The sequence below is a fragment of the Trachypithecus francoisi genome, unplaced genomic scaffold, assembly GCF_009764315.1.
Source record: "Trachypithecus francoisi isolate TF-2019V2 unplaced genomic scaffold, Tfra_2.0 Lachesis_group10, whole genome shotgun sequence".
NCBI lineage: Eukaryota > Metazoa > Chordata > Mammalia > Primates > Cercopithecidae > Trachypithecus > Trachypithecus francoisi.
In genome coordinates, this window is record NW_022681455.1 from 107,953,878 (window position 1) to 107,981,837 (window position 27,960).

General features: G+C 55.7%; 2 protein-coding genes across 3 annotated transcripts in view; one reads left to right on the forward strand and one right to left on the reverse strand.

The window, feature by feature from the left end:
* Positions 1-9,763: 9,763 nt before the first annotated feature.
* On the forward strand, positions 9,764-16,184 carry HSD11B2 (hydroxysteroid 11-beta dehydrogenase 2). The gene is made up of 5 exons (XM_033218785.1): positions 9,764-10,152; positions 14,256-14,468; positions 14,585-14,770; positions 14,876-15,013; positions 15,215-16,184. Exons 1-5 carry the CDS (start codon positions 9,888-9,890, stop codon positions 15,628-15,630), a joined length of 1,218 nt encoding a protein of 405 aa, XP_033074676.1. The 5' UTR covers positions 9,764-9,887; the 3' UTR covers positions 15,631-16,184.
* A 441-nt stretch (positions 16,185-16,625) lies between these two features.
* ATP6V0D1 (ATPase H+ transporting V0 subunit d1) overlaps positions 16,626-27,960 on the reverse strand; it is a 45,520-nt gene continuing 34,185 nt past the window's right edge. For both annotated transcript variants that reach the window (XM_033218786.1, XM_033218787.1), the window contains exons 3-8: positions 23,164-23,342; positions 21,721-21,800; positions 17,861-17,938; positions 17,558-17,734; positions 17,380-17,457; positions 16,626-17,276 (exon numbers count right to left, since the gene is read on the reverse strand). In XM_033218786.1, the coding sequence (XP_033074677.1) occupies positions 17,115-17,276; positions 17,380-17,457; positions 17,558-17,734; positions 17,861-17,938; positions 21,721-21,800; positions 23,164-23,342 (754 nt within the window). In that variant the 3' untranslated portion in view covers positions 16,626-17,114. The remainder of the gene's footprint in view (positions 17,277-17,379; positions 17,458-17,557; positions 17,735-17,860; positions 17,939-21,720; positions 21,801-23,163; positions 23,343-27,960) is intronic.

The window sequence follows — 27,960 nt, forward strand, 5'->3', positions numbered from 1 at the left end:
AAAGTGTGGCTTCCAATGCCCTGCTGGGCAGGCTTCTGGTATGTGGCGCTCCTTCCTGTCCTCTGTGACAATTCTGCAGCTCCTGGAACCGGCAACATCTGTTTTCACCCTCAGGCCTCTTCCCACAGGGTTCTCTTTACCTTGTGTTGTTCCAGCTCCTCCCAACAACACCCCCTCCCCCAACCTGGCCAATTTCTATGAAAACTTGAGACACATTTGATAGAAGTCAGCCCCTTGGGCAGGACTTGTTCCTAGCCAGAGCTGCAGCCAGTGATTCGCAAGGCAGGTCTGCCCAGGATAGAACAGCCCAGGGCCACAGGGAGAAAAAGGCCAACTGTGGTTTTCCAGGTATGCATACACACGTGTGAGCTGACTTACTTACAGGGCTCCTGGGAGCTGCCAGAGGAGACTCCACAGGGGCAAAGCTGGCTCATCCCACCCTGGGCCTGAACCGACAGATACGTCCATAATTAGAGCCAGTGTGACCCCAGGGTTCTGGGCATTCTTCACCTGTCCCAGGGCAGGTTAGTGGTTCAATCTCAATGGTGCCAGTTATAAGATGGTGACCTTGGATAATTTTTTTTTTTTTTGAGGCAGCATCTTGCTCTGTAGCCCCGGCTGGAGTGCAGTGGCACAATCTCAGCTCACTGCAACCTCCACCTCCCAGGTTCAAGCGATTCTCCTGCCTCGGCCTCCTGAGCAGCTGAGATTACAGGCGCTCACCACCATGCCTGGCTAATTTTTGTTTGTTTGTTTTTGTTTTGCCTTTTTTTTTCCAGTAGAGACAGGGTTTCACCATGTTGGCCAAGCTGGTCTCCAACTCCTGGCCTCAAGCGATGCACCCACCTCAGCCTCCGAAAGTGCTGGGATTACAGGTGTGAGCCACTGCACCTGGCCAGAAATTCTTCAACTTTAATAAACTCAATTTGCTTGTATGTGAAGTGGAGGTAACAATAGCTACTGCCTAGGGCTGTGATGAGGCCTGAAAATGTGACCATGCATATAGAGTACCCAAAGACTGCTCGATGGGTATCAATCATGGGTGCCTCCCATCCAGACCATCCTTGTCTTTCTACCAGGAAACGATGCTGTCCAAATCATCGAGTGGAATTAAATTTAATTAAATTAGACTGGGTGGGAGATTATCAGCCACAGCTCTCGCTGTCTGGGCCCACTTCGTCTGAGTCACAGTACCCTCTCCGATGGGCCCTGGATGACTCAGCCCATCCACTTGACTTGTCTTCATGGCCACCAGCATCTCTTGCCCTGGCCTCCTGACTGGTTCTTGATTTCAACTGGGGCCCTCCCTATCCCCGTCCCCACCCCTATCAGTCCATTCTCCTTACAACTTGTGGCTGTCTTAGAACAAAAACAAAATTTAAAAAACCCACACCAAGTTGATTCTTTTACTTCCTGCTTACAACCTTCAACAACACTCCCCGCTCCTTAGGGAGAGGTATTTCCATATACCATGAAATTGGAATAGAAAGCTCCTCCTCACTGTGGCCACTGCAGTCTCCAAGACCTTGCATGTGCCCTGGCTCAGGCTGACTGCAGCTTTGTCTATCCCACGGCCTTCTCATTTGAAGCTCACACTACCTGGAAACTTACTTCCTCTGGGAAAGCCCTCTCTGGTCCCCAGAATAGAGGCCATCACTCCCATAGCATCATGGGACTCTGCTTTCTCGTTCTGTCTGGGTCTCCTTGATTGTGTAATGATCTGATAAGGGCCTGTCCCTCCAGTCAGACAGAAGAGGAGGGAATTATTATTCCTCCCACAGGGGAGGAATAATGTTTGCATTGTTTACTATTGCTTCCTTAGCACAGAGCCCAGAACACACTAAGCACTCAAGAAATGTGTATTGAGGCCGGGTACGGTGCCTCCCGCTGTAATCCCAACACTTTCGGAGGCCAAGGTGGGAGGATTGTTTGAGCCCAGGAGTTTAAGACCAGCCTGGGCAACATAGCAAGATCTTTTACAAAAAATTTTTAAAATAACGGTGCATGATGACGCATGCCTGCAGTCCAAGCTACTCAGGAGGCTGAGAAGGGGAGGATCCCTGGAGCCCAGGAGTTCGCGGCTACAGTGACCTATAAGTGACTGCACCACTGTAGCCTGGGCAACAAAGCAAGATTCTGTCTCTAAAAATAATAATCATAAAGAAAGAAATGTGTGTCAAACACATGAAGAATAAAAAAGGATAGTGCTACTTATAGGAATTCTGTGCAGCCTTGTGTAAATAGCCAAATTATTTTTGTGTAAAAATGGACTTTCCCATGTCTTCAACATAGTAAATCTATTTTTTCCATGTCCCTTGTAAAGCTTTTTGCAAAATTTGCTGCATTCAAGGCACTCTCCTTCCATTAATATTCTTCCGTTAAGAGGTTTTTACGACCACTTCACGATTTAAGAAAGAAGCGCCCTTTAGTATTTAAAATATTCTCTCAGCTTCCTTGGTGAGATCTTTGGCAACCTTCCTACTGTTGATTGTAACCGGTGCGACTTGGAACACGATGTCACTCTTCCAGAACTCTTCTCAGACCTAGATAAAACTTACTCTGTGTCACCAGTTGGGGACAAGGTGTTTGGAAACAGTACCTTATGCAACAGAACTGCTGGAGGGCCGCCCCTCAGAGGCAAATGAAATAAAAATCATGGTGTGTGGAAAATGTGCCCGCGGAGTCCTAGGAACCAAAGATTTTTAAGCGTCTCTGCCAGTAATTCAGTTTTTATTTTATGTTTCTTGGAAAACTGAAGTATTGTATTTACCACGTGTCACCTAAGATGCAGAAAGGGGGGAAAAAAGTGATCCTAGCTGGTGAAGATTTCCATTCCAAAGGCAGCCTGGTCCAAGCTGTTCTCTTGCAACTGACTCCCCCATCTCCCCCACCAGGCCCCTCCTGCCCCTGCAGAGGCTCCCTGGGGAGGGGTATTTCCTTTCAATATGAAATCTGTCTTTTTGCTCGTTCATTTCTATGGGGAATGGCACATCCATGCAAAGTTGTTGGCTGCTCTTATTTTACTTCAAAAATGGGCTGGCCTCAGACACCTGAGTTTTTCCTCGAATACTTTAAAGCAAATTATGTGCCGGAACCTCTCAGACCTGCTCTCACCGGAATTTCCTTTGAGTGTTCGTATCTCAGAGCCTTATGTAACCTGACACAATTATCTGAAAAAGCTTGGGATCCAAAAGAAACGTGTTCTGAGCTAGGAATGAAGGTCAGAGCTGGGAAAAAAGTGCTCTCCCCTGCCTGGGGACTGGGTCACACTTCACTACGACAATGCCCAATTCACATTCCAAAGAAAAAATACTAAACCTCTGGCAGGGTGACCAGTGGGTATACTCACCTCATTTCTCTGAACAAGGAATCGCTTAATGAGGGCTCCCGGGGCATTACAAAGCCTTGGACATGGCTGGCGGTTAAAAATATTTCGATAACCACCTCCAGCTTCTGGTTTCCCAGGATGGAAGCAGGAGTGGCTCGGGCCCCTTTAGGAGAGTAACCCCCCCCACTGACTGCAAAAATTAAACAAACTAGAGAGTTGGGGTCTCATGCCAGAGGTCAGTGCTGCAAATGGGGTATAGGTGGGGGTCTAGAATTCACATTTTTATACCAAGTGGTTTGTCTAAGTGATTTGACTCAAGCCCGGCCCAAGGCTCCCCTACCCCAGCCCACTCCCAACATGAGGGGAAGGAAAGCGAGGACAATAACTGTAAGTACAGACCTAAAATTGGGGGCAACCAGGAGATGACCCCGCATTCTGGAAAGCCCTCAGGCCAAGAAGCTCTTTTTCTTCTTCTTTGAGAAATATCAACCCTGCTCGATATTTGCATACCAGCGGTGAGGGACCTCCACGGAGCAGAGGCACCACTCATAGGTGGTTGACTTTTCAAGGAATTCGCTGGAGAAAATTGTAGGCAAGGCTGTGAACAAAACCCCCCTCCATCTGGTTTCAGTTTATTTAAAAAAAACAACACACACAGGCCTCCCCAACAGCAATCAGAAGACAGCCACAGCTTCCCCAGGGGGCGTATTAGCCACCAGGGGTGGGGCTGAATTATGTATATGCAAATAAATTAAAACAGTCAGCCAACAGCAACTAATTTTTGTATCTTTTGCAGTTGTTCTGCCAAGAAAAGGCCTGAATCCGGGTGATGGAAGCTGTAAGGAGACAAGCTTTGGAATGAGATTTAACAATCAAGTTGCCTTAATTCCGTCATTGGGAGACTTGTTTTTAATTGAGCAGCAAATAGTAAAAGGTCAGTAGCCTTATCCTTATGTATAGGATAAGGATAATGATAGTACCTACTTCATAGTGATGATGTGAGGATAGTAAATAAAATAAAGACCAAGCAAGCTAAGCACAAGGACTGGCATGCCACAAACACACAGTCACACTGGAGGATACAAGACAGATCCTAGAAGGATTTCATCCAGAGTCAATCAAGCTCTCCCTCCACATGCTCTCAGCTGGGGCTTGCTTTCCCCCTGAGACTGGTCCAGAAAGCCCTGCAGAGCACACTCTCTCTGTTTCGCAAACTCAAGGACCCTAATCCCCAAACATCTGCCTTTAATCCTGGAGACAGTAGAAGTTCGGAGGAGGGTGCCAGACACAGGCTGAAAACACAAGTGATGCTCCTGGCTTTCTGTGTCTTACTGGCCCCTCTCTCTGGTAACCGGAGGGGAGGTTTCCTTCAGTTCCTTAACTGAAGGGCCTGGTTTCCAGGTGCCCAGCCCAGGTGGGATAGCTCTGAAAAATGGTGGGGACAGGGGGAGTTCAGTTCATGCCTAGGGTATTCAGAGGGGGGTCGGCAACCTCCAGGGCTCCCACACTACGGGAGCAACGTGCTGGAGCCCACAGGCTTCCACGTGTCTTGGGGCTCAGCCTTTGCATGTTCAGGGGCGCCTCGAGCTCAGTTTGTTTGAACAGACCTCTACTCTGTCCCTCATCTGGATGCAGACTACCAGCCTCAAGGATCACTTGAAGCCAACAGTTCAAGACCAGCCTGGGCAACACAGTGAGACCCCTGTCTCTACAAAAAATTTAAAAAACAATAGCCAGGTGTGGTGGTGAGCACCTGTAGTCCCAGCTACTATGGAGGCCTAAGATGGCAGGATTGCTTGAGCCCAGGACTTCAAGGCTGCAGTGAGCCGTGATTGTGCCACTGTACTCCAGCCTGGGTAACAGAGCAAGACCCCATCGCTAACTAAAAGTAATAATAATAATAAAGTAATAATCATAATAAAATTTAAAAGTGATAATAATTTAGTCAGCCTCCACTCTTCCCCAGATCCATTTCCTGGCCACCTGGGAAATGGATCATTTGCTCAAAACCATTCCAAGCTCTCCTTTGCCCTCAGGATGAAGTCTAAGGTGCTACGGGTGACCAACACAGCCCCGTATTAACACAGTTCTCAAGAGCCCAGACTTTGGCTTCAGGTACACCTGAGTTTGAATCTTGGGGCTGGTCCAAGACTCCAATGCAAATGGACTTGAGCTTGAGAGCTTGAGCAATTCCCTTCGCCTCTGGAAGCCTCAGTTCCCTTGAATGTAAAATAGTGATAATGGCAACTACTATAAAGGCTATGATGAGGTATCTGCACCCAACCCAGGGCTTGGGACACAGCAAGAGATTTGGAGGCCATTGCATGGCATGAAGGTTGAGGATGTGGTGGGGCACGATGACTGCCAGCACCAGCGTTAGACATGCTGAGGCTGAGAGGCCTATGTGTGTCCAAGGGCAGCTGGACATGTGGGCCTGTGGTCAAAAGGGAGGGCTTGGCCAGAAAGCAAGCAGGGAGGTCGCCAGCATGTGAATAGAAAGATGAGCTCATTGTGTGGGGAGGGCCAAGAGTGAGGCCTCCACAGCCACAGCTTCACCCACAAGGAAGAGAAGCTGGAGAAGGAGGCTGAGAAGGAGAGGCAGTGAGGTAGGAGGAAACCCGGCAGCCATGGCTTTGCAGGCACCCAAGGGAGACAGGGCTTGGGGCAGGAGAAAGAGATGCCAGCAGGGCCAAGGCTTTGAAGAGGCCAAATTAGCTGAAGCCAGAGATGGGTCTATGGGATTTGGGAACTAGGGGGTTAAGAGGGGGAGCTGGTCCCAGGCAAAGGTCGGGAGGGGAGAATGGTGATGGTGATTATGGACAACTTTAGAGAAATGCAGTTGAAAACATGAGAAAACACAAGAGAGACGCTTTTTTTTTTTTTTGAAACAGAGTCTTGCTCTGTCACCCAGGCTGAAGTACAGTGATATAATCTCAGCTCACTGCAGTCTCTGCCTCCCAGATTCAAGAGATTCTCCTGCCTCAGTCTCATGAGTAGCTGGGACTACAGGCATGTGTCACCACACCTGGCTAATTTTTGGATTTTTAGTAGAGGCGGGGTTTCGCCATGTTGGCCAGGTTGGTCTTGAACTCCTGACCTTAGGTGATCCGCCTGCCTCGGCCTCCCAAAGTGCTGGGATTACAAGCGTGAGCCACCATGCCCAGCCACAAGAGAGATGCTTGTGGAAAGGGATACGGGCTTGAGGTTTCCAATGGGTGAGGCTAGCACCAGTACACTTGCTGCTAGGGCCAGTAATCAGTTGCTATATCTGTGGTGCCCAGCACAGGGCCTGGCACACAGTAGGAACTCAACACAAGTTTGCTGTTTTTGAGGACAGGGAGCAATGGGGTCTAGGACCCTGGCCACTGGCAGGAAGAGGGACCCTCTGCCATTCTGCCAAGAGGAGGCGTTGTGGGAGTGAAGGCGTGAAGCAGAGTGCAGGGCAGGGGCTCCTTGGAAATCTGCAGCCTCTGAGCTGCAAAGGGAGGAGGAGGTGACAAGTCAGTGCTGAGTGCTCTGCTCCAGGAACCCAAGTACAGTCAGAGGACAGAGCGTGAGGGCTCCTGGAGTCTGCCACTTGGTACTCCCTACTCTAGACATCTGTTCCCCTCTCCTCAATCCAGCAGTCAGTGGGTTACCTGGTCTTTATCTCCTTCAGAGCCGTGCTCTCCCTACACGGCCAGCAGAGGGTGCCAGTGAGCTGCTGGACTGCGCTGGAGGAGACCAGAGCCAGCCTGCCCACCCCTCTGTCCTCCAGAGCCTGGGGCGTGCTAAGGGTTTGGTTAACTAGGTTTCTGACCAAGGTGGGGTGGAGGCTGGGACAAAGGACTAAGGGAGTCTGTGGGCTGAGGGCTTAGGGGCTGAGTGGCTCAGGGGCTCTGCTCCTGGTCACCCTTCATTCCTCTGCCCTGCCAGACTCTGCTTTATCTGTTGAGGCTCCTGCCCACTGCCCCTCTCCGCTTCACTTCCCTGGAAGCCCCTGACAGCCTAGACTCCTGGTTCTAGCAGAAGCTGGTTTTCTGCCCCTAGGCAGGCACAACTTGGCACCAGGCCTCAGACAGGGCTGGGCCAGCTTCTCCCAGCCATGACTGCCCTAACCACCTTGTACTTCTAGAACGTCTCCACCTAATGAGGGATAAGAGGTCAGTGGCTGAGGAGGCCACAGGAGTTGGAGCATAGGTTCTGGGAAGGAGGAGGTCTGGGCTAGGAAGTAGGATGAATGGGTGGGGGAGTTTACATAAAAATGTGGCAGATGGTCTAGTCCCACCAAGACCCAAATCCTGTAAGACTAATGGCTCTGCCTGAGGTGGCATGAGGTTCCAGAAGCTGAGCTGGAAACACCCCCTTCCTCATCCTAACCACGTTATACTCTTCAGCTAAACGCAAATCCCAACATCGCCTCCCAGCAAGTCTCTCTCCCCATCGTGGCCTTTGCAGTTCCTTCCCAGGACAGTGTAGGACCCTGCTTCTGTCTCTGCCCTTATTTTGCCTTCCTGCCCCATCCCCCTACTCTTCAACTCCTGCTTTAGCAAGTGCTGGTTCTATCTGTGTCGCCTTGACCTTGAAGGCTCCCCAGGACCCTCATCTCAGCTTCTACTCCCTTCCCCACTCCAAGGGGAAGACTCCAATGGACTGAGGCTGGAGAAACCACAGCCAGACTCTTGGTGGGGTGGCTAAAGCCGGGGGGTCTGGCCAATCCAAGCTCTACAGCTCAAATCAGGAAGTCAGGCCAGGAGCGCTGTGTCTGTCCCTGAGCCTGGGCCATACATTCACCCCAACAGGAGTCAGTGACTTTGGAAAAGGAATGTTTTCCTGAGTTTCTAGAGGCAGGATGACCCAGAATGAAGGACAGAGAGTTACCAGAAACACACACAACACACACAAACGTACTCACTTGCACACACAGGGTCACGGCATAGGGAGTGACACAACCAAATGGCCTGGACAAGCCACAGAGTCCCATGGACACAAATGCTTACAAACACAGGCACACAAGGTTGTGTACCCAAGGTCAGGCACACATACCCTCTTCATTCAAGTCCTGCCTCCCAGGGCCAGGGCTTGCCTGTCATCCGTCCTTAGGAGGATGGATAGGTGGAGGCACAGGAGTGACTTGGGGCAAATTGGTCCTCCACCCAGAGCCTCTCCCTTTAGGTGGGTCTGGCTCCCAGCACCCCCCTGAGATTTCCCTGGCCCACCAGGGGGCTGTGTCTGGTGGCAGAGAGGGCACTGGAGGAGGCATTGCCCTGAAACCCTGGCAGAGCCTGGGCACCTAAGAGAGAATGAGCAACAGGGCTAGGAGGTGTGACAGGGAGTCCACAACCTCCCAGGACCTTGGGAGGGCAGGGATGAGGCACTGAGCATGGCCTGGAGGCCCACGGGAAGCAAGGAGCCGTCTGCCAAGGGCTGCACCTACTCCTCTCAGCATCAAGCCTGCAGCCAGGTACTGGCACCAACTCCCAGTGCCTGGCAGAGCCCTGGCATGGATGCTAGGCACAGGGTGCCAGACACGGGGTGGGCAGGGTGGGGGGCCACTGGGCCACACACAACCATGGAGACCTTCACACAGGCAGGCAGAAAAATCCACCCACACTCATACCACTTATTTTACCCCTGGGGGTTCAGGGGAGCAAGGCAGGGAACACCCTGTCCTAGAGGCTGCCTTCTTCACTGACCCCCTCTGGTCTGACTGTTGGGGTTGGCGGGGGTGGGCCATAGGTAATGGGAGACCTAGATGCTTCCTCTGACACCCCACCCCCCACTGACCCTCACACACATACATTTGTGAGGCAGGAAGTGGGGTCGTGCATCCCCAGGGCTAAGCCCTGGAAGGAAAGGGAAAGATGGGGCAGAGACTCCAAGAACCTGGAGCTGTCGTCCTGCTTCCCCGCTAGCCCCTGTCCCAGGCGGGTTTTGTGGCCGCGAGCTGCTCAGGGGTGAGCGCACCTTAGGGTGTGTGCGCCAGGGACCTGGCGCCGCGGACCACGTGGGAGTGCGGCGCGTGTACGGGCGCTGGTGGCAGCGGCAGTGGAGACCAGGTGAGCACTGGCTGGTTCACCGCGGTGTTCCTGCAGGCTTGGCGGCCGCGGCGGTGCGATCAGCAAAGGGCACTGGGATGCCCGTTGTGCGTGTCCTCAGGTGTCCCGAACAAGCGTGAGTGGCATGTGCTCACCTGAGCGCGGCGGCTTGCCAGCCCCGGGCGCGTGGGTGCTGCAGCCAGGCGGCTCCTCGAGCGCAGCAACTTTGGGACTTTGTTCCGGCTTTTTCCAAATCGAATCTGGTCGAGGGGGCAGGGCGGGGGGGGGGGGGGGCACCTGCCCTGCAGGGGGTGCCGGGAGAGAAGTGGAGGAAAGCCCCGCCCCCGCCCCGCCCGCTCCCCGCCCTCTCCCCCGCCCCCGGGGCTCTTTATAAGCTCGGCCCGAGGGCGAGCAGAGAAAGCCTGTGTCCCTCCCGCGCCCGAGGCCGGTGTTCCCCTGCACTCCGCGCCCGGGCCCAGACTCTTTCTCCCCGATCCCCGGCCCGGTCCCCGCCCCGCCCCGCCCCAGCCCGCTGGGCCGCCATGGAGCGCTGGCCTTGGCCGTCGGGCGGCGCCTGGCTGCTCGTGGCTGCCCGCGCGCTGCTGCAGCTGCTGCGCTCAGACCTGCGTCTGGGCCGCCCGCTGCTGGCGGCGCTGGCGCTGCTGGCCGCGCTCGACTGGCTGTGCCAGCGCCTGCTGCCCCCGCCGGCCGCACTCGCCGTGCTGGCCGCCGCCGGCTGGATCGCGTTGTCCCGCCTGGCGCGCCCGCAGCGCCTGCCGGTGGCCACTCGCGCGGTGCTCATCACCGGTGAGTGCGCGGGTCGCGGAGCGCGGGGACTCCAGGCTCGAGGGCGGGACTAGACACTCACAGGACTGACTCCTCATGGGCACGGCCAAGGCGGGCTCCCCAGCGCAAGAGTGGGAGAGTTCTCCTCCCCTGGGTGCAGGGAGCGAGCCAAGTAGGGAGCGCCGGGCACCGTCCCAAGCCCGGGTTCACTACCTGCTGCTGCAGGGAGTGTTGGAGGGAAAGTGAGACAGGGAGTGGGCAGGTTCAAGAAAGAAACTGACTGGTGGCTCAGAAGAGGGAGCCTCCTGGAGTTTGAGAGTTTATGCCATTCCCTTCCCCAAGAGAGCAGTTTCAGGGGACTTCGGAGGCTTTGAGAAGGGAGGATCGTTACCCCTTGAACGCTGCCTGACATCCCCACCTGAGACACCCCATTTCCCATTCCTGGGGCCAGAGGGAAGAGCTTAGATGGGGAACTTCCCCACCCGACCCATCCCCCACTGGCTGGGATCCTTGGAGTTCAGAAAAGCTTGAGGTCACCATGAGGGGCAGCTGGACATTCAGCTGTCTTTCTGTCTAGCCATCCACTGCCAAACTGCTGAGGCAGTAGTTCGGAGCCTGCACCCAGCACCCTACCCCCAAGCCCTCCTGGTCCTCTGTGCCCAGGAAGGAGCTCTTGGAGAGCTGGGCTCAGGTGCCTCTGACCGTGTAGCTGATCTCCTTTGTCTGAAGCAGGGAATAAATCTGTCACCAGAGGGAGGAAGGGGGGGGGCTGGAGGCCCGGCCGGAAGTGGGGAGGGGGAGAAAGGCCAGGGGGCACTGACTCCATTGCATGGGGGGAGGGGCAGCCTGGTCTCTCCCCCAACACCCATGGGTTTGGACAGGTGCTCTGGGTTTTGTCCTTGCATTGCGCCTGGGCTGGGGCAGCCAGCAACCTGGCTTCTCAGAGACCTGGGTCTACTAGGTGCCCTGTGTGATCAGATGCGGCTGGGAGAATTTTCCAGAGGAGGAAATCCTTGAGTGGGGCCTCGGAGGATGAGTGGATATAAGTGGAGTATGAAAGGGATCTCGGATCACAGAAAGGATGTGGGACAAAGGCTTAAGGCAGGAGTACACATGGCCTCTGCAGGGGACAGCCAGTCTGGCTGTGGGGGTGGGGAGAGGGGGATATGAGGTGGTTTCCTTGGGAGGGGCCATTAATCAGGTAAGAAGTCAGACTGCTGAGGCAGAGTGGGGGGAAGGAGGCACAAGGGCCACACACTCCAGCAAAGATGGTAGAGATGGGGAAGTGTTCGGGCTGGACAGGAGAGACCCAGGTTCCAGGAGCAGTGTGAAGCCTCAGCGGACCCCAATTTCAGGGGTTTGAGGAAAGTCAACAGACACCCCTGGTATGAAGTAGGGTTAGGTTGTGGGCTCTGCCTCTGGGGACAGGGCAGATCCCTTCCTGCTTTCTTTCTTTGTGAGCCACCTCAACAGGACCCAGGCCATCCGTAGGTACTAGTGGCCTAGCTGGGTGGTCTTTCCTGAGGTCTCACCTCAGGCCTTTGTGCTGCTGCTGTGGCTTCTGGCTTTGAGCCTGAGAGAGAGGTAAGAGGAGGGATGCTTTCTCTAACTTGGGCTCACAGGATCTCTGGTGGCAAAGCTGGGGTTGGGGGAGAGAGGACCACCCAACCTGCCCTGTACAAGCATCAGGAAGCCTCCAAGTTTCCCAGGGCCCTAACACTTGGGGGTTGTCTCTCAACACTCAGCTGGAAGACAAGTAGGTAACCAGGTTCGGCCCCACCTGCCAAGAGCACTGTGTCTTGGGCCCCCAGTAGAGCTGCCACTCCCCCTCCCCCTCCTAAGAATGCCCAGAGAAGCACTTGCCGAGGCTACTCCCGGAGCTCAGCTGTGGAATTAGGGTTTGGGCTGAGGGTCAGGTGCCTGTGTGCACGCATATGCACATGTGCGCCAATGGGTGGTAGGGATTGAGCCCATTGTGAAAACATCCAGCCAGGTTAGATGTACAGGTATCTGAGGGTGTGCACATGAGCAAGAGGGTGTGCAAGATGTGGGTGACTTGGGACCACAGAGCTGAGGCCTATGGTCAGCTCAAGTCAGAATTGGGGTTTGTTTCCCTTGGGAGGACCTGTCTGCTCTGAGAGGGACCTGGGCAAGTGCATGTATGCATTTGTGTGTCTACACACACATACACATGCACACACGCATGCTTGCCTCCCTCTCCAAGGCAGACTTGCCTGAGGAGTACCCCTCCTCAGCAGGAGCTCGAAGCCCCCTGCCCAGTGCTGTTTTCAGTAGAGAGAGTGGAGCTGAGATGGGGAGACCGTACTGAGCAGTCCAGGAATAGGGAAGCAGAGCTGCTTTGCAGCTTCTATTCCAGAAAATGGGGGTTGGGGGGCAGGGTTGAGGGCCAAGGGTGGGAGCAGGAGCAGAACAGAAAGCCTCCCCACTCACTGGCCTTTCCCCTTCCCTCACTGGCTGCCCATGGAGCCAGGATCAGCAGGGGCTTATCAGTACTATGGACCCCTACACTGGCTCTGCCTGGTGGTTCTTCTCTCTGCATACCAAAGACAGAAATTAAGCCTCCAAGAGTGGTAACTAACCTTGGTCACACTTGGTGGGTGTGGGAAGGGATTCAAATGTCGGTCTGTTCTCTTCTTCATCTAGCACGGTCCCTGTCCTGGAGGCAAGTAGTCTGGGGCTCAGAAAACAGCCGTGTTGCCACTGATTGGAATTCCAAGGGTCTGGGGAAAGTGGGGATGGGCCTCCAGCTTGCCTCCAGCTTGCCTCTAGCCTGAAAAAATAGTAGAGCATGTTGAGGCTGGGAAGGGAGGTGGGGCTCATGTTATACAGGGCCTGAGCCAGGGAGCTTGGGCTTCATTCTGAGGACTGTGGCAGCCTTGGAAAGGTTTGCAGCACAGAGGGATATTGTCATTTTTGGAAAGATCCCTTCAGCTGCTTAGGTAGAGAAGGGCTTCAAGAGGGCAGGAAGGGACAGGACTAGAGATGAGGCTGCTTCAGAGTCCAGATTAAGGGAGGAGAGCCCTAGGCAGTCAGAAAGGAAGAGAAGCCGGATGTAGTGGCTCACATCTTCAATCCCAGCACTTTGAGAGGCCGAGGTGGGAGGATCACTTGAGCCCAGGAGTTCAAAACTAGCTTCGGCAACATAGTGAGACTCCCATCTCTGCAAAAAAAATTTAAAAACCAGCCAGGCAGGCTGGGTGCAGTGGCTCACGCCTGTAATCCCAGCACTTTGGGAGGCTGAGGCAGGCAGATCATGAGGTCAAGAGTTAGAGACCAGCCTGACCAACATGGTGAAACCCCAGCTCTACTAGAAGTACAAAAATTAGCCAGGCCCATGGTGACGTGCACCTGTAATCCCAGCTACTCAGGAGGCTGAGGCAGGAGAATCGCTTGAACTCAGGAGGTGGAGGTTTCAGTGAGCTGAGATCATACCACTGCACTCCAGCCTGGGCAACAGAGCGAGACTCCGTCTCAAAAAAAAGAAAGAAAAGAAAAGAAAAAAACCAGCCAGGCGTGGTGACACAGGCCTATAGTCCCAGCTACTCAGGAGACTGAGGAGGAAGGAATGCTTGGGCCCAGGAGGGGAGGTTGCAGTGAGCCAAGATCATGCCACTGCACTCCAGCCTGGGCAACAGAGCGAGACCCTGTCTCAAAAAAAAAAAAAGAAAAAGAAAAGAAAAAAAAAAAGAAAAGAAAAAGAAAGGGAGGCTCTGTACTAATACTATGCCTGTGCCTGTGAGCTGTGACCTGAAATCAAGAAAGCAGAACCACATTGGGGCCTGGGACTATCCCAGACCTGACCTATGTGGATTTGGGAAGCAACTTAGCATTACTAGGCCTTAGTTTCCTCTTCTGTAAGCCACATTGGTAGGGCAGCCATAGGGAGTCAGACAGATGACAACTGTCACAGAGTAAGGGCCCAGGGCTCAGCTAGAGGGGCAAAGCCTACCAGGAATGGGCCTAGGGAAGGAGTTAGGGTCATTGATTGCTGGTGGCTTGGGTTTGCAGGGGCCTGGATCCCATCCAGACCCTGGTGATTGTGGGGCTGTCTCAGGCTGGGCTGGGCCACAGTGGAAGTTCACTGACTGCCCTGCCCTGGCCAGGCTGTGACTCTGGTTTTGGCAAGGAGACAGCCAAGAAACTGGACTCCATGGGCTTCACGGTGCTGGCCACCGTATTGGAGTTGAACAGCCCCGGTGCCATCGAGCTGCGTACCTGCTGCTCCCCTCGCCTAAGGCTGCTGCAGCTGGACCTGACCAAACCAGGAGACATTAGCCGCGTGCTAGAGTTCACCAAGGCCCACACCACCAGCACTGGTCAGTGGCAAGTGTCCACCAGGCAAGGGCATGGCAGGGCAGTGGGAAGGACATGGGGACTGGAAGTTTGCTGCTGGGCTGACCTGAGGCTTCCCTCCTCTGCTCTGTGACCCCAGGCCTGTGGGGTCTAGTCAACAACGCAGGCCACAATGAAGTAGTTGCTGATGCGGAGCTGTCTCCAGTGGCCACTTTCCGTAGCTGCATGGAGGTGAATTTCTTTGGCGCGCTCGAGCTGACCAAGGGCCTCCTGCCCCTGCTGCGCAGCTCAAGGGGCCGCATCGTGACTGTGGGCAGCCCAGCGGGTGAGTGCCTGCCCCACTGGAGCAAAAAGGAGCTCCCTGGGGTGAGGGAGGGCTTAGGGAGCCCCTTGCCAAAGCTGAGCTGCCCCACTCCCAATCCATCCACAGGGGACATGCCATATCCGTGCTTGGGGGCCTATGGAACCTCCAAGGCGGCCGTGGCGCTACTCATGGACACATTCAGCTGTGAACTCCTTCCCTGGGGGGTCAAGGTCAGCATCATCCAGCCTGGCTGCTTCAAGACAGGTGGGAATCAGGGCTGGGAGTGGGGTAGGGGTGGGGAGTGGGGCTGGGAATGGTCTTATGGGGGCAGGTCAACTTTGATGAACGGTCGTGGTTTTGGTTGGGGGTGTGGTTTTGGCTGGAGACCTGGCGCCGGTTAAACAGTCCTAATTGACTTTGGCTCCCCTAGCTGACCCTGCTCTGACCTTGCCACTCCTTCCCCAGAGTCGGTGAGAAACGTGGGTCAGTGGGAAAAGCGCAAGCAATTGCTGCTGGCCAACCTGCCTCAAGAGCTGCTGCAGGCCTATGGCAAGGACTACATCGAACACTTGCACGGGCAGTTCCTGCGCTCGCTACGCCTGGCCATGTCCGACCTCAGCCCAGTTGTAGATGCCATCACAGATGCGCTGCTGGCAGCTCGGCCCCGCCGCCGCTATTACCCCGGCCAGGGCCTGGGGCTCATGTACTTCATCCACTACTACCTGCCTGAGGGCCTGCGGCGCCGCTTCCTGCAGGCCTTCTTCATCAGTCACTGTCTGCCTCGAGCACTGCAGCCTGGCCAGCCTGGAGCTACCCCATCACAGGACGCAGCCCAGGACCCAAACCTGAGCGTTGGCCCTTCCCCAGCAGTGGCTCGGTGAGCCCTGTGCACCTATGGCCCAGCCACTGCAGCACAGAAGGCTCTGTGAGCCCTTGGTTCCTCCCTGAAAACTCCCAGCATTACCATCCCCCAAGTCTGTCCTGGACCCTGGCCTAAAGGATCCCACCCCCACTTCATGCCCACTGCCGATGCCCAATCCAGGCCCGGTGAGGCCAAGGTTTCCCAGTGAGCCTCTGCGCCTCTCCACTGCTTCATGAGCCCAAACAGACCCTCCTGGCACAACACTCTATCTTGCAGCTTGGAGAACTCTGCTGGATGGGGAGTCTCGTGAAAGACCTCACTGCATTCTTTCACAGGACTCTGCAGATAGTGCCTCTGCAAACTAAGGAGTGACTGGGTGGGTTGGGGTCCCCCTCAGGATTGTTTCTCAGCACCAGTGCCTCAGTGCTGCAATTGAGGGTTAAATCCCAAGTGTCTCTTGACTGGCTCAAGAATTAGGGCCCCCACTACACCCCGCCAAGCCACAGGGAAGGTTGTACTGTACTTCCCAATTGCCACATGTTAAATAAAGACAAATTTTTATTTCTTCTAAAATGCGGCAGGTGCTGTTTAGAGGGGGTGACTGGCTGGCTGGCTGAGTGACATGATGTGGCCATGTGATAGGGTGGCAACTCCTGGGGCTCAGTGTGGAGGCTGGGGACTCCCCTGGTACTCTGTGATTCACACCTCCCCCTCCTCCACTGACCTGGGGCAAATCATTTAAGACCATGGGTTTCCTCATAGTGAAATGGGGGTAATGACCCTGATCCCAATTGCTTGAAGCATGGCCAACACCTAGCTTCCCAGGCCTGTATGCATCTGAGCCTCCAGCAGAAGAAGGAGCTATCTTCCTGGGACTCCCTAACCCTGAAGAATCTGGGCTGCTGACTGAGGGAGGGAGGTAGAGGCTTAGGCAGGGTTGCTTAGCAAGGTGGGGTCACAAGGGAAGTTAGGGGTCATGGAGAGGTACTAGGGCCTAAAGGAGACAGCAGACAGTTGGGCTTAGAGAGGGCAGTTTTATTGTCTCAGAGGGGCAGGGCTGAGGGAGGGAGCTGACAAGCAACATCCCCCCAGGCCCCAAGGACACACACACTCTATCCTTCCCATGGGCCACGGCTCTGGGAGTGACTCACAGAAGGGAGAGGAGGCTCGAACTGCCCCCAGGCCCCAGGGTTCTCAGGTTAGGGAGTTAGGGAGGAACATGAAAGTGACCACATGCTTCTTAGACACATCAGCAGCTGTAAACACAGGGCTGAGGGGGCCTCCTTGCTCTGGGGGGGGTCTTGGTCCATCCTTGGTGGGGGGTGCCCAGCCCCTTTTCAGGCCTAAGAACAGTCTCTAAGAGGGTCAGGAGAACTGGGCAGCTGCTAGGACAGTGTACTACACCCCGGGCAGGCAGGTGAGCCACAGGCTTGTCACAGACCACACACACACACACACACACACACACACACAGAGTGCAATTGAGAGCCTCGGGCCAGGACGCTAGAAGATAGGGATGTAGTTGTCAATTTTGGCGCGGTGGCGCTGGGCGATACATTCAGCGATCCACACGATGTTGCGACACTCCTGCTCCTTGAGCTTCACAAAGGCATAGAAGACACCAAAGTGGAACTGGTTCAGGAAGGCCAACTTGTTCAGCTTTACCTGTGGACACAGGAAGATGTGATATCCAGGTGGCCATGGCCACAGAGTCAGGTCTAAACCACCAGGTTGGCCTCCCTCTGACAAGCAGACCCCATAGACTCACCTCATGCTCAAAGAATCGGTCCTCAAGCGTCTTGTCTCCAGGGTTGCTACCTGCACCCTCGAAAAGCAGCTTGTACTCCTGGCCAGGGGGGTGGGGGAAAGCATGAACATGAGGGTTCTGGATGGGTGTGCTTGGTGACAACACGCCCACCCGCTGTCCTGCCAGCCGGGGCACTCACCGGGTAGTAATCGGCCACGTTCTTGACCTGCTCATAGTCATCAGCCCGAGCCAGCTGCGCCAGGCCCTCAGGGTAGAGCCGCCCACAGTGTGGAAAGAGCTTGGCACGGTCCTCTTTGGACAGCTCTGTGCCGAAAGAATTGATGGTGATGATGAAGGCGCGGCGGTCTGCTTCAAACTGTGGAGCCAGTGCACAGGTAAGGAGAGAGGGAGGAAGAAGAAGGCAGTAGCCAGTCAGTTGGCAGAGCCTCCCCAGGCCAGGGCTAGCGGGCACCAGCAGGCAGGAGGGCGCGCAGGCACTCACCTCTAGGATGGGGCACATGGCATCCGCCGTAGTCCCGCCCAGTAGGGTGCAGAACTTGTAGAAGGACTCCAGGTATGCCTGTGCAGAGCATGGAGCTTGCTCAGCACAGGCAAGGAGGCTCTGGAGGGCCAAGCCCTCACAGTTCCCTCCTCCCCTCCCTAGCCCCTTTCAAGTTGGGTACAAGCACACCCATGGATGGGCCAAGGCAGCTCTTACAGCAAAGCCAAGGAAACACTTCTGTGAATCAGCCAAGTGGCAGCTGCCCACAGCCTCCCACGCAGGAGTGCCAGGGCAGGGCCCACTGGACTGTCTGCTTCAGCCTACAATCCCCTTCACCCCCTCATCTCACAGAAGGCTAGGCTCGCAGGGGTCCTCTGACTTCCCCCTGCTGCTCTGCCTTCCTTTTCCCCAAATCTTTCCAAACCTCCCCTTTCTCAGCTTCTGAAAACCAGGTGTGGCCGGACGCGGTGGCTCATGCCTGTAATCCTAGCACTTTGGGACACCAAGTCGGGTGGATCACAAGGTCAGGAGTTCAAGACCAGCCTGGTCAAGATGGTGAAACCCTGTCTCTACTAAAAATACAAAAAAAATTAGCCAGGCACGGTGGCGGGCACCTATAATCCCAGCTACTTGGGAGACTGAGGCAGAGAATTGCTTGAACCCTGGAGGCGGAGCTTGCAGTGAGCTGAGATCATGACACTGCACTCCAGCCTGGGCGACAGAAAGAGACTCCGTCTCAGAAAAGAAAAAAAACAAAACAGGTGTCCGTGGGCTGGTGAGGAAAGGCCATACCTGGGAGTCCACAGGGATGGCAGGGACTGAGTGACCTGGCCCTCTCTGCCACCCTCCCTTACAGAACACCTCCTCCTCCCATCCTCCAGGCAGCCCCTCAGCATCACACAGCAAGAACAAAATTGTCAGGCCAGTTCCTGCTGAGGGATGGTTATTGCCTACACGGACGTCAGCTGGGCACAGTACAATGGCAGGCACATGGGCTGCCGGCGGGAACAAGCACTCCCTGCCCAGGCAAATTGGATCTGCTGGGCATGAGGAAAGAAGAGGTCAGCCCAGGCCCCACGTCCCTCCCAACTGTCACTCACAAGAGCAGCCATGCTTCCTCCCAATACCTCTCCATGCCAAGGAAGGTGGATGATCTTACAGGCCCCATGGGGAGCTCCCTTGTAACAGCCAGCCTCCACTTAGACCTCCCTAGTCCCATCTGCTGGCATGGACTCAGAGACTCTGGCTCCACAGGCTAGAGATTATTCTTCCAGGTTGCAGGCAAGGGCTGGATGGCATAGAAAGCTTTTCATACTGAGGTCTAAACTCCAAGGTGTGGAGACCTTTCCGCCAACTATCAGCCAACTTGGGCTCACAGGCTCTGCTGGGTGGTGCTCCAAGAGAGATGAGATGAGACCCAGGAGTCTGTGAGCCCAGGTCTGCCCTGGCCAGCAACGCTGGGCAAGCTTGACTCAGGGGAAGGCCTGAGAGTGACCTCTGGGATCACGGGAAACAAAAATCTAGGACAGGTCAGGGAGTAAGAAGCCTGGAAGAGAGGGTTGACCCCAGCACAGAGGATCTCAGGAATCAGAGGGCCTGGGTGGCAGAGATAGCTGCCAACCCCTCCTTTGGTTTGGTGGTACCTTTCACAGTCCCTCTGGGGCCTGTCCCCAGTCACCTCCTTCCCTGTGGCCAGCCAAACTGGATATGTCAAAAATCCCACAGCCTGCCCCAGTGGGGCCTGCACTTCCTATTTGTGGGGGAACAACCAACCAGGTCTTGGGCTCCATGCCCTGCTACCTACCCAACTGCTTAGCCAATCTGTACCAATCCCAGGAGAGGCTGATCCCAGGGTCAGGGAGGCTGGTGGGACTCTTCTCTGGAGGCTAGGGCAGCTAAAGAAACTGGCAAGATTCCAGCAACCCCAGTACCAAGGTCACCTTCCCACCCCCACCTTGTCCCCTGGAGTCTGCCAGTCCACGGCTGCTGCACCAGCTGCCTACTGTTCCCACCCAACGGGTGGCTGACGGTCCACCTAATCTCCCATCTGTGGTCATCGGGCTGGGACATTGCCTGACAGGCTGGCAGTCCTGGCACAAGGCCCACAGCACTGGGTCCATGTTTACGAGCTAGTGCCTAGGTAGCCCTCGCCAGCAACTCCAGCTAGAACCAGTCAGGCCCGGTGAGGGTGTGGGTGAGGCTGGCGGACAGCCGCACCCCTCACCCTGTCTCAGGGCAGGGAACCCGGCAACAGGCCAGGTAGGCGCGTGCGTACACGTACACACACACAGACACACACACACACACACACACACACACACACGTGTATGCTCTCTCTCCTCTCAGCTAACTGGCTGGCCTGTGCCCTATTAGCGCGGAGTGGGTGAGAGCACTCACTTTTGCAAACAAGCTGAGCCAGGTGTGATCCCTGGCGCTGCCAGTGACTTATTATGTGGCTTTAGGCAACCCACCCTACTTCTCTGAGCCTTCAGTTTCCCCATTTTCACATGGGGATAATGACACCTTCCCAGTTCCTAGAGCAGTCCAAAGGATTGAAGAAGCTGACGACTTTCCCACCTCTGATCTCAGGCCTTCTAATCTGCTCTCCACGTTGTGGCTAGAAGGGGCTTTCTGAGAAGACTCTGCTCTGTTGGAAACCTCCACTGGCTGACCCTGCCCACGGGACTATGTTCAAACTTCTGGCCTTACATTCAAAGCCCTGGGTAACTTGATCCCATGCCTGTCTCTTCTTCTAGACTTCTCCCCTGTCCATCTGGAATGTGTCCTTCCACAGCAAACTGCCTGCCACTTGGCGCATGCGCCATGCTTTCCTTCTGCACGTGCTGGTCCCTTGCCGACACCACTGCAACCTCCAGGCAGGCCCTTCCCCTATCACCAGACCCACAATGTGCTCTGGCCCGGGCCCCTGCAGGGAGATTGGCGGGCCTGGGCTCAGGCTGCAGCCGAATGTCAGCCAGCTCGCTCCAACCAGGTCAGGAGAGGACTTTCACCCAATAGACAGGTGAGGTCAGCAGGTCCCTTGGCCAGGGTCATCCTCAGCCCTGCTTTGGGGCCTGCCCACCACAGATCCATGTTCCTGACTACAGCCCGTCTGGGGTCCTGGCGCTATGTATAGCTCACTGCCTCACTGCAGCCAGAGCATAGTCTATCCCAAACACCCCTAACCTAACTGGTCTCGGGCTTTTATTTTTTTTAATTTTTAAACCTTTCTCTCCTCTCCGGTCCCCTAGCTCTTTAATCTCTTTGGGCCAGGGTAGTGCTGACCCAGAAATCCTGAACCCACCTTCTATCCCCAGGGGTTGGCCAGTCTATGCTACAGCCTGGGAGGCAAGAGGTGGGCAGGTGATGAGGACGGTGGGAAACAGCACTGACTCCAAGCTTGGGAACCTATGAGGGACATGAGGACCTGGCTATGCCTCGCCAGGTCCCTCCCCTCACCATAACTAAGCACACTGTTGCCTTTGCTCAAGTGCCTGTCCTTGCTGGCAATAGCTTAGGTAGGGTGGTTCCAGGGGCTACGGCCTGGGTGGTAACCCATGACCCTCCTGGATGCTGGGGGAGCGGCTGTCCAGGAGCCAGCTGTAACAGGCCAGCAGTGGAGAACCAGTCACTCCTGCTGATTTTATCTGAGCCTGCCACAGGCACTATGGGATAGAGAACCTGTTCCACACAGCCTTGTGCCCAGCATGGGAGCCAGAGAATAAGCAGATAAGCCCCTGGGATAGGAGCCTGGCATAGCTGCATCCTGTCCCAGCACCTCACATAAATCACCACCCCACCACTTCCCACAGCCCCACCCACCGACAGGCCAATCGCCCATGGCTTGTGCAGGGCATTACCTTGTAGAGGGTGTTGCGGATGATCTCAATGTTCATCTCGTCAAGGTCCTGCTCTGAAATGCAGTCCTGGAAAAAAGCCGCTGGGGAGGAAACGTGGTTTGAGGGGTGGGCAGGTGGTCTAGGCCAGAATCTTGATGTTCAGCTGCCCTACACGGCACAGAGTACCTGTGCCATAAGGCCCGCAGGACTGGGCACTGAGGGATCCCCAGCCTGGGCTGTTGCCTTGGAAGTGGCAGAAGCAATGCTCTGGGCCATGTACACTGACCTGAGCTTCTCCTGCCTCCTGGCTCCTAAAATTGATTTATAAAGGAGGGAGCTAGCCATAACATGATCTAATCACCGCTGGGGCAGACCCAAGCTCAGACCATGCCAAAGACAGGCTTGCATAAGAGGCCATGACATCCTCCCTTCTGGAAAGGCAGCTGTGGATTTGGGGCCTAACGCCTACTTCTTTACACCCCCCAGGAAGGCCTGGCGCCCACATTTGGAAAACCAGCCTCCTCCTTAGGACAAGTCCAACAGCAGGGTAGGCACAGACCAGTGACCCAGGGGGCCACTGTGGGGCTGGAAAGAGAGGCCAGAGCAGGATACAGCACCCTCATCCCCCAAGAGGGCCTGCAGACTCACTCGTCTAGCTCTTCTTTAAAGACGGAGAAACTGAAGCCACAAACAGCCCAGAACCAGCTCAGAGTTGCTGGGAGAGCCTATGGCAGACAAGGTCAGCAGGTAGGGCTCAGGCCTCTCAGCTCAGAACCTAGTGCAGCTTAGAGGCCTGTGGTTCAACCCTGGTGGCTTCTTGGAGGTGTACGGTACCCCAGGCCCAGGACTCTGGCTATGAGGACACTTAGTGCCTTCTCCTCAGCCTCCTAAGCAGGCAGGAACTAGCATTGCCTAAACAGGGCTCTGCAGGAAGCTCTTAATTCCCCTTCCCTGGCTTCTGACATGGACCTTGCATCCTGCTGGACACTGTCTGACCTGGCCCAGGGGACCTGCTCAGTGGAGGGAAGTGACGGTGTTTGCTTCGTTCCTCTGCCTCACAGGCAGCCAGCCCCTCTGGCTCTGCTCAGGTTCCAGCTCTGTAGGAGCTCCATAGTCTATAGGAGCTCCCAGGACTCCAAGGCACCTGGGCCTCTCTCTCACTCTTCTCCATGAGCTCAGCCCTCCTCTGCACTCTGGGAAATCAGACTGCTTCACAAAGTGAGACAGTCCCAGTCAGGCCCTGGGGTAGCCTGCCTGGCCCAGCAAAACCAACAGGACAGGAGCAGAAGGGGGTGAAGTGAGGAGAGAATGGGAGGAGGAAGTTGAAGGGCGACAAAGGTAAGCAGCAGTGTGCAGGTCTCACTTTCTGGCTCAGGGTCATCCCCCAGCGGGTCCACAAACCCCACCCTGATGCACTGATGCTGACACCACTGCCCACCTCCCATGACCAACACAGCGGCTCACCGAGAGGCGTGTCCACCAGAATGGCATTGTAGAGCTCAGCAGGTGTCTGAGCAATGTTCACGGCCTCCATCTGCTCGAAGCTGCCTAGTGGGTGGCACTTGGGTACAAGCTCAGCGATGGAGCGCTGGTGCAGCGTGCCCGTGATGAGCAGGATCACGTTGTCGATCATGTAACTGTAACTACAGGAGGCAGGCAATAGCAAGCAGCTCATCAGGGTGGGGGCCGGGAAGTCCTGGCATAGCACCATGCCCTTGCCCCCCTGTACAGGTCATCATCCCTTAACAATGTGTGCTGACTCATGGGTGATGCAGATATGCACCAATGTCTCCTTTCCCTCCCCATGTTCCTCTCAAGCTCCTGACCAACCCCACTGCCAGAGGCCTAGGACAGACACAGCCCCCACCTTTGGCGGGGTAGGGGATTCATGCCCTGTGAGGGATTGGGACACAAGTTAACTACCCCACAGCATGAACAGTGTTCTAACAGGACACGGGAACTGGGCACAGAAGGTGAGACATGCAGCCCAGCCCAGGAGTGAAGAGTGTGAGCGCCTGGGAAATTAAAGGGCTGGGAGAAGAAAGCGTATTCTGGGAAGAGGGGACAGCATGTGCAAAGGCCTGGAGGCACTCACTGAGTGACGGATGCATTGGAGGAACTGGCATGGTCAGGACTGGCAGAGGGAGAGAAAAGCGCAGCAGCCGGCAGCACAGGGCTGCAGCAGGCAGGGGGCAGAGGCTGGGCCTAGAGGGCCCTGGCTTTGTTTTGAGCACTAGGGATCTATGAGCAGGGTAAGCAGGGGAATTGTCATCCAGTTAGGGTCACTCTGTTCCCCAGTGGGGACAGAAGAGGAAGAGGCAGAGATGGCGAGGGGAGGAAAGGCTGAGGAGTGGAGTGGAGAGAAGCTTCTCCAGGGAAGGTCAGCAAGGAGCCAGTGGGGGTTCTCTGGAGTAAAGGCCCAGGTCAGGCAGACCTGCACAGCCCATGCCAGAATAGAGAACTGTCCTCTTCCTTTAGGGCCTGAGGCCAGGGCTGGGCATTCACCCAGGATGGCCTGGATAAGACCCAGAGACCTGAACAGGAGGCTGGGTCAGGTCGATCCCAGGTCGAGGCTCCCGTCACTCTGCCCTGCAGAAGGCCAGCTCTGTGGGGTGCATGGGCAGCAGAGGGGGCTGTGGAGCTGGGGAGGGGTGAGACTGCCCAGTTCAGACTTGGCAAGGGACAAGGCTCTGCCTACAACCAGCTACAAAGGGGCTGGGGCAGAGAGTTCTGTGTAGTCACCTGTGTGGGGATGCAGTGAAGGGCAGAGAGCCCCAGGCCACAGTTAGGCTGCAGTAGCCACAACTATCCTGCAGTCTGTCACCAGAGATGAACTCAGGGTACAAGGGAGCTAAATGAGGCCTAGGGGAAATTCCTCCAAGGTCAGGGTGAGGCACCTATGGGAGGATAAAAGTTGGGGTGGAGGCTGCTGTTCTGAGCTGGGCACTGAGCACAGGTCTTGTCCTAGCTTCTGAGTGGGTCAGACCTAGGCCCCTGCCCTGTGACAGGACCTTGTGCAACTAGTGCTCAGGCTGTCCAGGGAGGACCTTGGTAGGAAGTGAGTTCCCCCATACTGAAGAAAGAAAGGAGGGGAGGTGGCAGCCCAGGGCCCAGGCCTCAGCTCAAAGCACTGGCCACTGGGGGAGCTCCCACAGGGCCCTCCAGAAAGGCGGCAGAAGGAAAAGGCCCCAGCTCCTGTCCTGGCCTGACCCCCACTCCCCCTGCTTGCTCTACACTCCCCCAGCTCCCACCCAGCCTGGCGCCCTGCGAAGACCTTTGCTCTCCTGGGCCTGGGGCCAGGCAACTGCCCTCTCTCCGCCCCCAATCTGGCTGGGTCAGCTACAGGATGTGCACTGAGAAGAGACAGTCCCCTAACTCCCAACCATAACTGAGAGCCTCAAGCAAGGCCCACTTGCAGCTGCAAGCCAAGAGGCCCAGATGGGCAGCCTCCTGCCCCCAACCCCACAGTGCTGGTAGAGTAAGGGACCTCAGAGCTCACCAGAGCTTTGGACCATGGTCTGCAGCCCCAGCCTGCATCTTTTCTACCCTGGACAGCACATACGCCTCCTGCCTATGAGGCCTCCAACATCTCACATACCCCAGAACCCATGCTGCATATGCGCCACCCCGCAATACTCTAACTGCACCCCATCCAGCCCCAGTGTAGCCTTGGTGCTCCCTGAGACAGCCACCAACCCCCTGCCCCCAAGCTGAAGGATGCTTTTTTATGATCTCACTCCCTTTTGGACGGGAAGAGGGAGAAAAACACACCCAAGGCCCATCTTATCCAAGTGATCCCACAACCACTAGCATTACCAGCCCCACTGTCAGAGCAGATAAGGCCCAGAGAGGGCCAGCACCAGGCCCTATCACACCACAAAGCAGAGGAGCTCCCTGTCCCCATGGCCAGTGTCCACACACCTCCACCCATGGCCAGGGCCCCCTGCCTGGCTCTACACACCCCACCTAGTCTCATTTTCTCAGAGGGATCCCCACCAGCCAGTTTCCTCTTTTTCAACCTCCCACTCCTTGCGTCCCCCACTCAGGGCATCTGTTTATGTGGGGGAAATGCTGAGCCTAGTAAGGGCCACTCCCAACCATACCACCCCAGGCCCTTCAAGGCCCTCTTCAAACCCAAGCCAGGCCAATCGTGGGTGATCCTGTGCCAGGCCCAGCACTTTCCTTCCCAGGCTGGCTATAAGCTTGTTGCTGCTGCAGCCCTGTTTTTCTCTCCTGCCCAGTGAGGGGCAGAATCCTCTTTTTCAGGAGATGAGAGGCAGGACAGGCCTGGCAGAGATGAGGCTGGCCGAGCAGTCTGCCCTTCTCCCAAGGCTGAGTCCTTCGGCAGGCAGGGAAATCCTCTTCCTCCTTGCCTGGCTTCAGCAGCTGCCTCCCTGCCCCCAGAAAGCCACTCCACCATTCCTCCCCTCATTTGGCCTCAATAGGAGGGAATAAGGTTCCAGCTGGTCAGTGTCTCCCTCCAGGGGAAGACAGCTGGAGAGTGGAGGGCCGGCTGCCCGCCAGGCCAAAGAGGCCCTTGTGGGGTGGGGGTGGGGCCATCTGTATTCCTCTGCCCAGAGGCCCTCCCTTGCCCTATGCCTTCAAAACTCAGCTTGGGTCCACAGACGTCTTAGTTTGGAGTTGAGGAAGCTACTTCCTCCAAGAAGCCTTCAGAGTCCCTAGCCAACCCTGCCCCTCTGCTGTGCCCTTTGGTGCCACCTGCTGGAACAATATGGCTTCTCAACCCTGAGGGACTAGTCTGGTGCTGGTGAGGCAGCCATGATGCCTGGGTACCCCTGCCACTGCAGTTCCCAGCAGGGGCTCGGGTGAGCTGCTAGTGACAGTATCTGTACTCAGTCACATCTGGGTCCTAAAGAGCCCTGTGCAAGGTGGAAAGTGAACAGAAATATCACTGTTTCTGAGCCCTGTCCATGCCCTCAGCATACCACCTCTCAAGACTTAGTTTCTCCTCCATATCAAGATGAGTAAGGGCCAGCCACGGTGGCTCACACCAGTAATCTCAGCACTTTGAGAGGCAGAGGTGGGAGGATCTCTTAGCTCAGGAGCTTGAGGCCAGCCTGGGCAACATAGCAAGACCTCATTTTTATTAAAAAATCAAAAAAATTAGCCATGTGTGGTGGCATGCACTTGTAATCCCAGATACTTGGAAGGCTGAGGCAGGAGGATCACTTGAGCCCAGGAGATCAAGGCTGCAGTGAGCTATGATCATGCCACTGCATTCCAGCTTGAGCAACAAGCAAGATCCTACCTCAAAAAATAAAATAAATAGAAGATGAGGGCGGGTGTGGTGGCTCACGTCTGTTATCCCAGCACTTTGGGAGGCCGAGACAGGTGGACCACTTGAGGCCAGGAGTTTGAGACCACCCTGGCCAACATGGCGAAACCCTGTCTCTACTAAAAATACAAAAATTAGCCAGGTATAGTGGCGCGTGCCTATAATCCCAGCTGCTCTGGAGGCTGAGGTAGGAGACTCACTTGAACCTGGGAAGCGGAGCTTGCAGTGAGCCGAGAATGTGCCACTACACTCCAGCCTGTGCGACAGAGTGAAACTCTATCTCCAAGAAAAAAAAAGAATATGAGTGAGGTGTGGCTCCAACAAAGATAATGAGCTCTAACCTGCTCATAAAAGTCCTGCCTCTCCCGGAGGCAGAGTTGGGTCCTTCCACCTGGTCTGAGCCTTCTGGGCCTCACGGAGCTCCTGCATGCTTGACCCCAGGCCCAGGAAAAGAGTGGCAGTGCTGGCACTTCTTCAAGGCATGAGCCAGGTCTAGCCCAGGACCCCGAAACCACAGCAGGCCTACAGCCCCCAACTGCAGAGTCCTGCCACGGACCCAGAAACAGTGACTGCAGATAGCAAAGACAGGAACTGGCCAGGGGAATGGGGGCCAGAGGAACCTGATGCCCCTCTGTGACCAAGCAGGGCCCCAAGGTTGGGGTGACAGGTCCTGGAGAAAATCACAGATGTGCTGACAGGCTCATTAGGCATTTGAGGCCACTGTCCTGGGACAAAGCCTCTTTCCAATTGCCCACTCCAGGCTGGTGGCACTGAGGCCCCTGACACAGAGAAATATGGGGCCTCAGATCCCCCAGGTGGTGCAGGTTACCCATGCCCAGGCTCTGCCAATGGGCATCTGGGCTAGGCCTCCTCCAGGGAGGCTCACTCATTCAAAGACAAAGGTCTTTAAAGCCCACCTGGGACTCCCCAGAGGCCACACTCACTCCTCCCACAAGTCTCTCAGC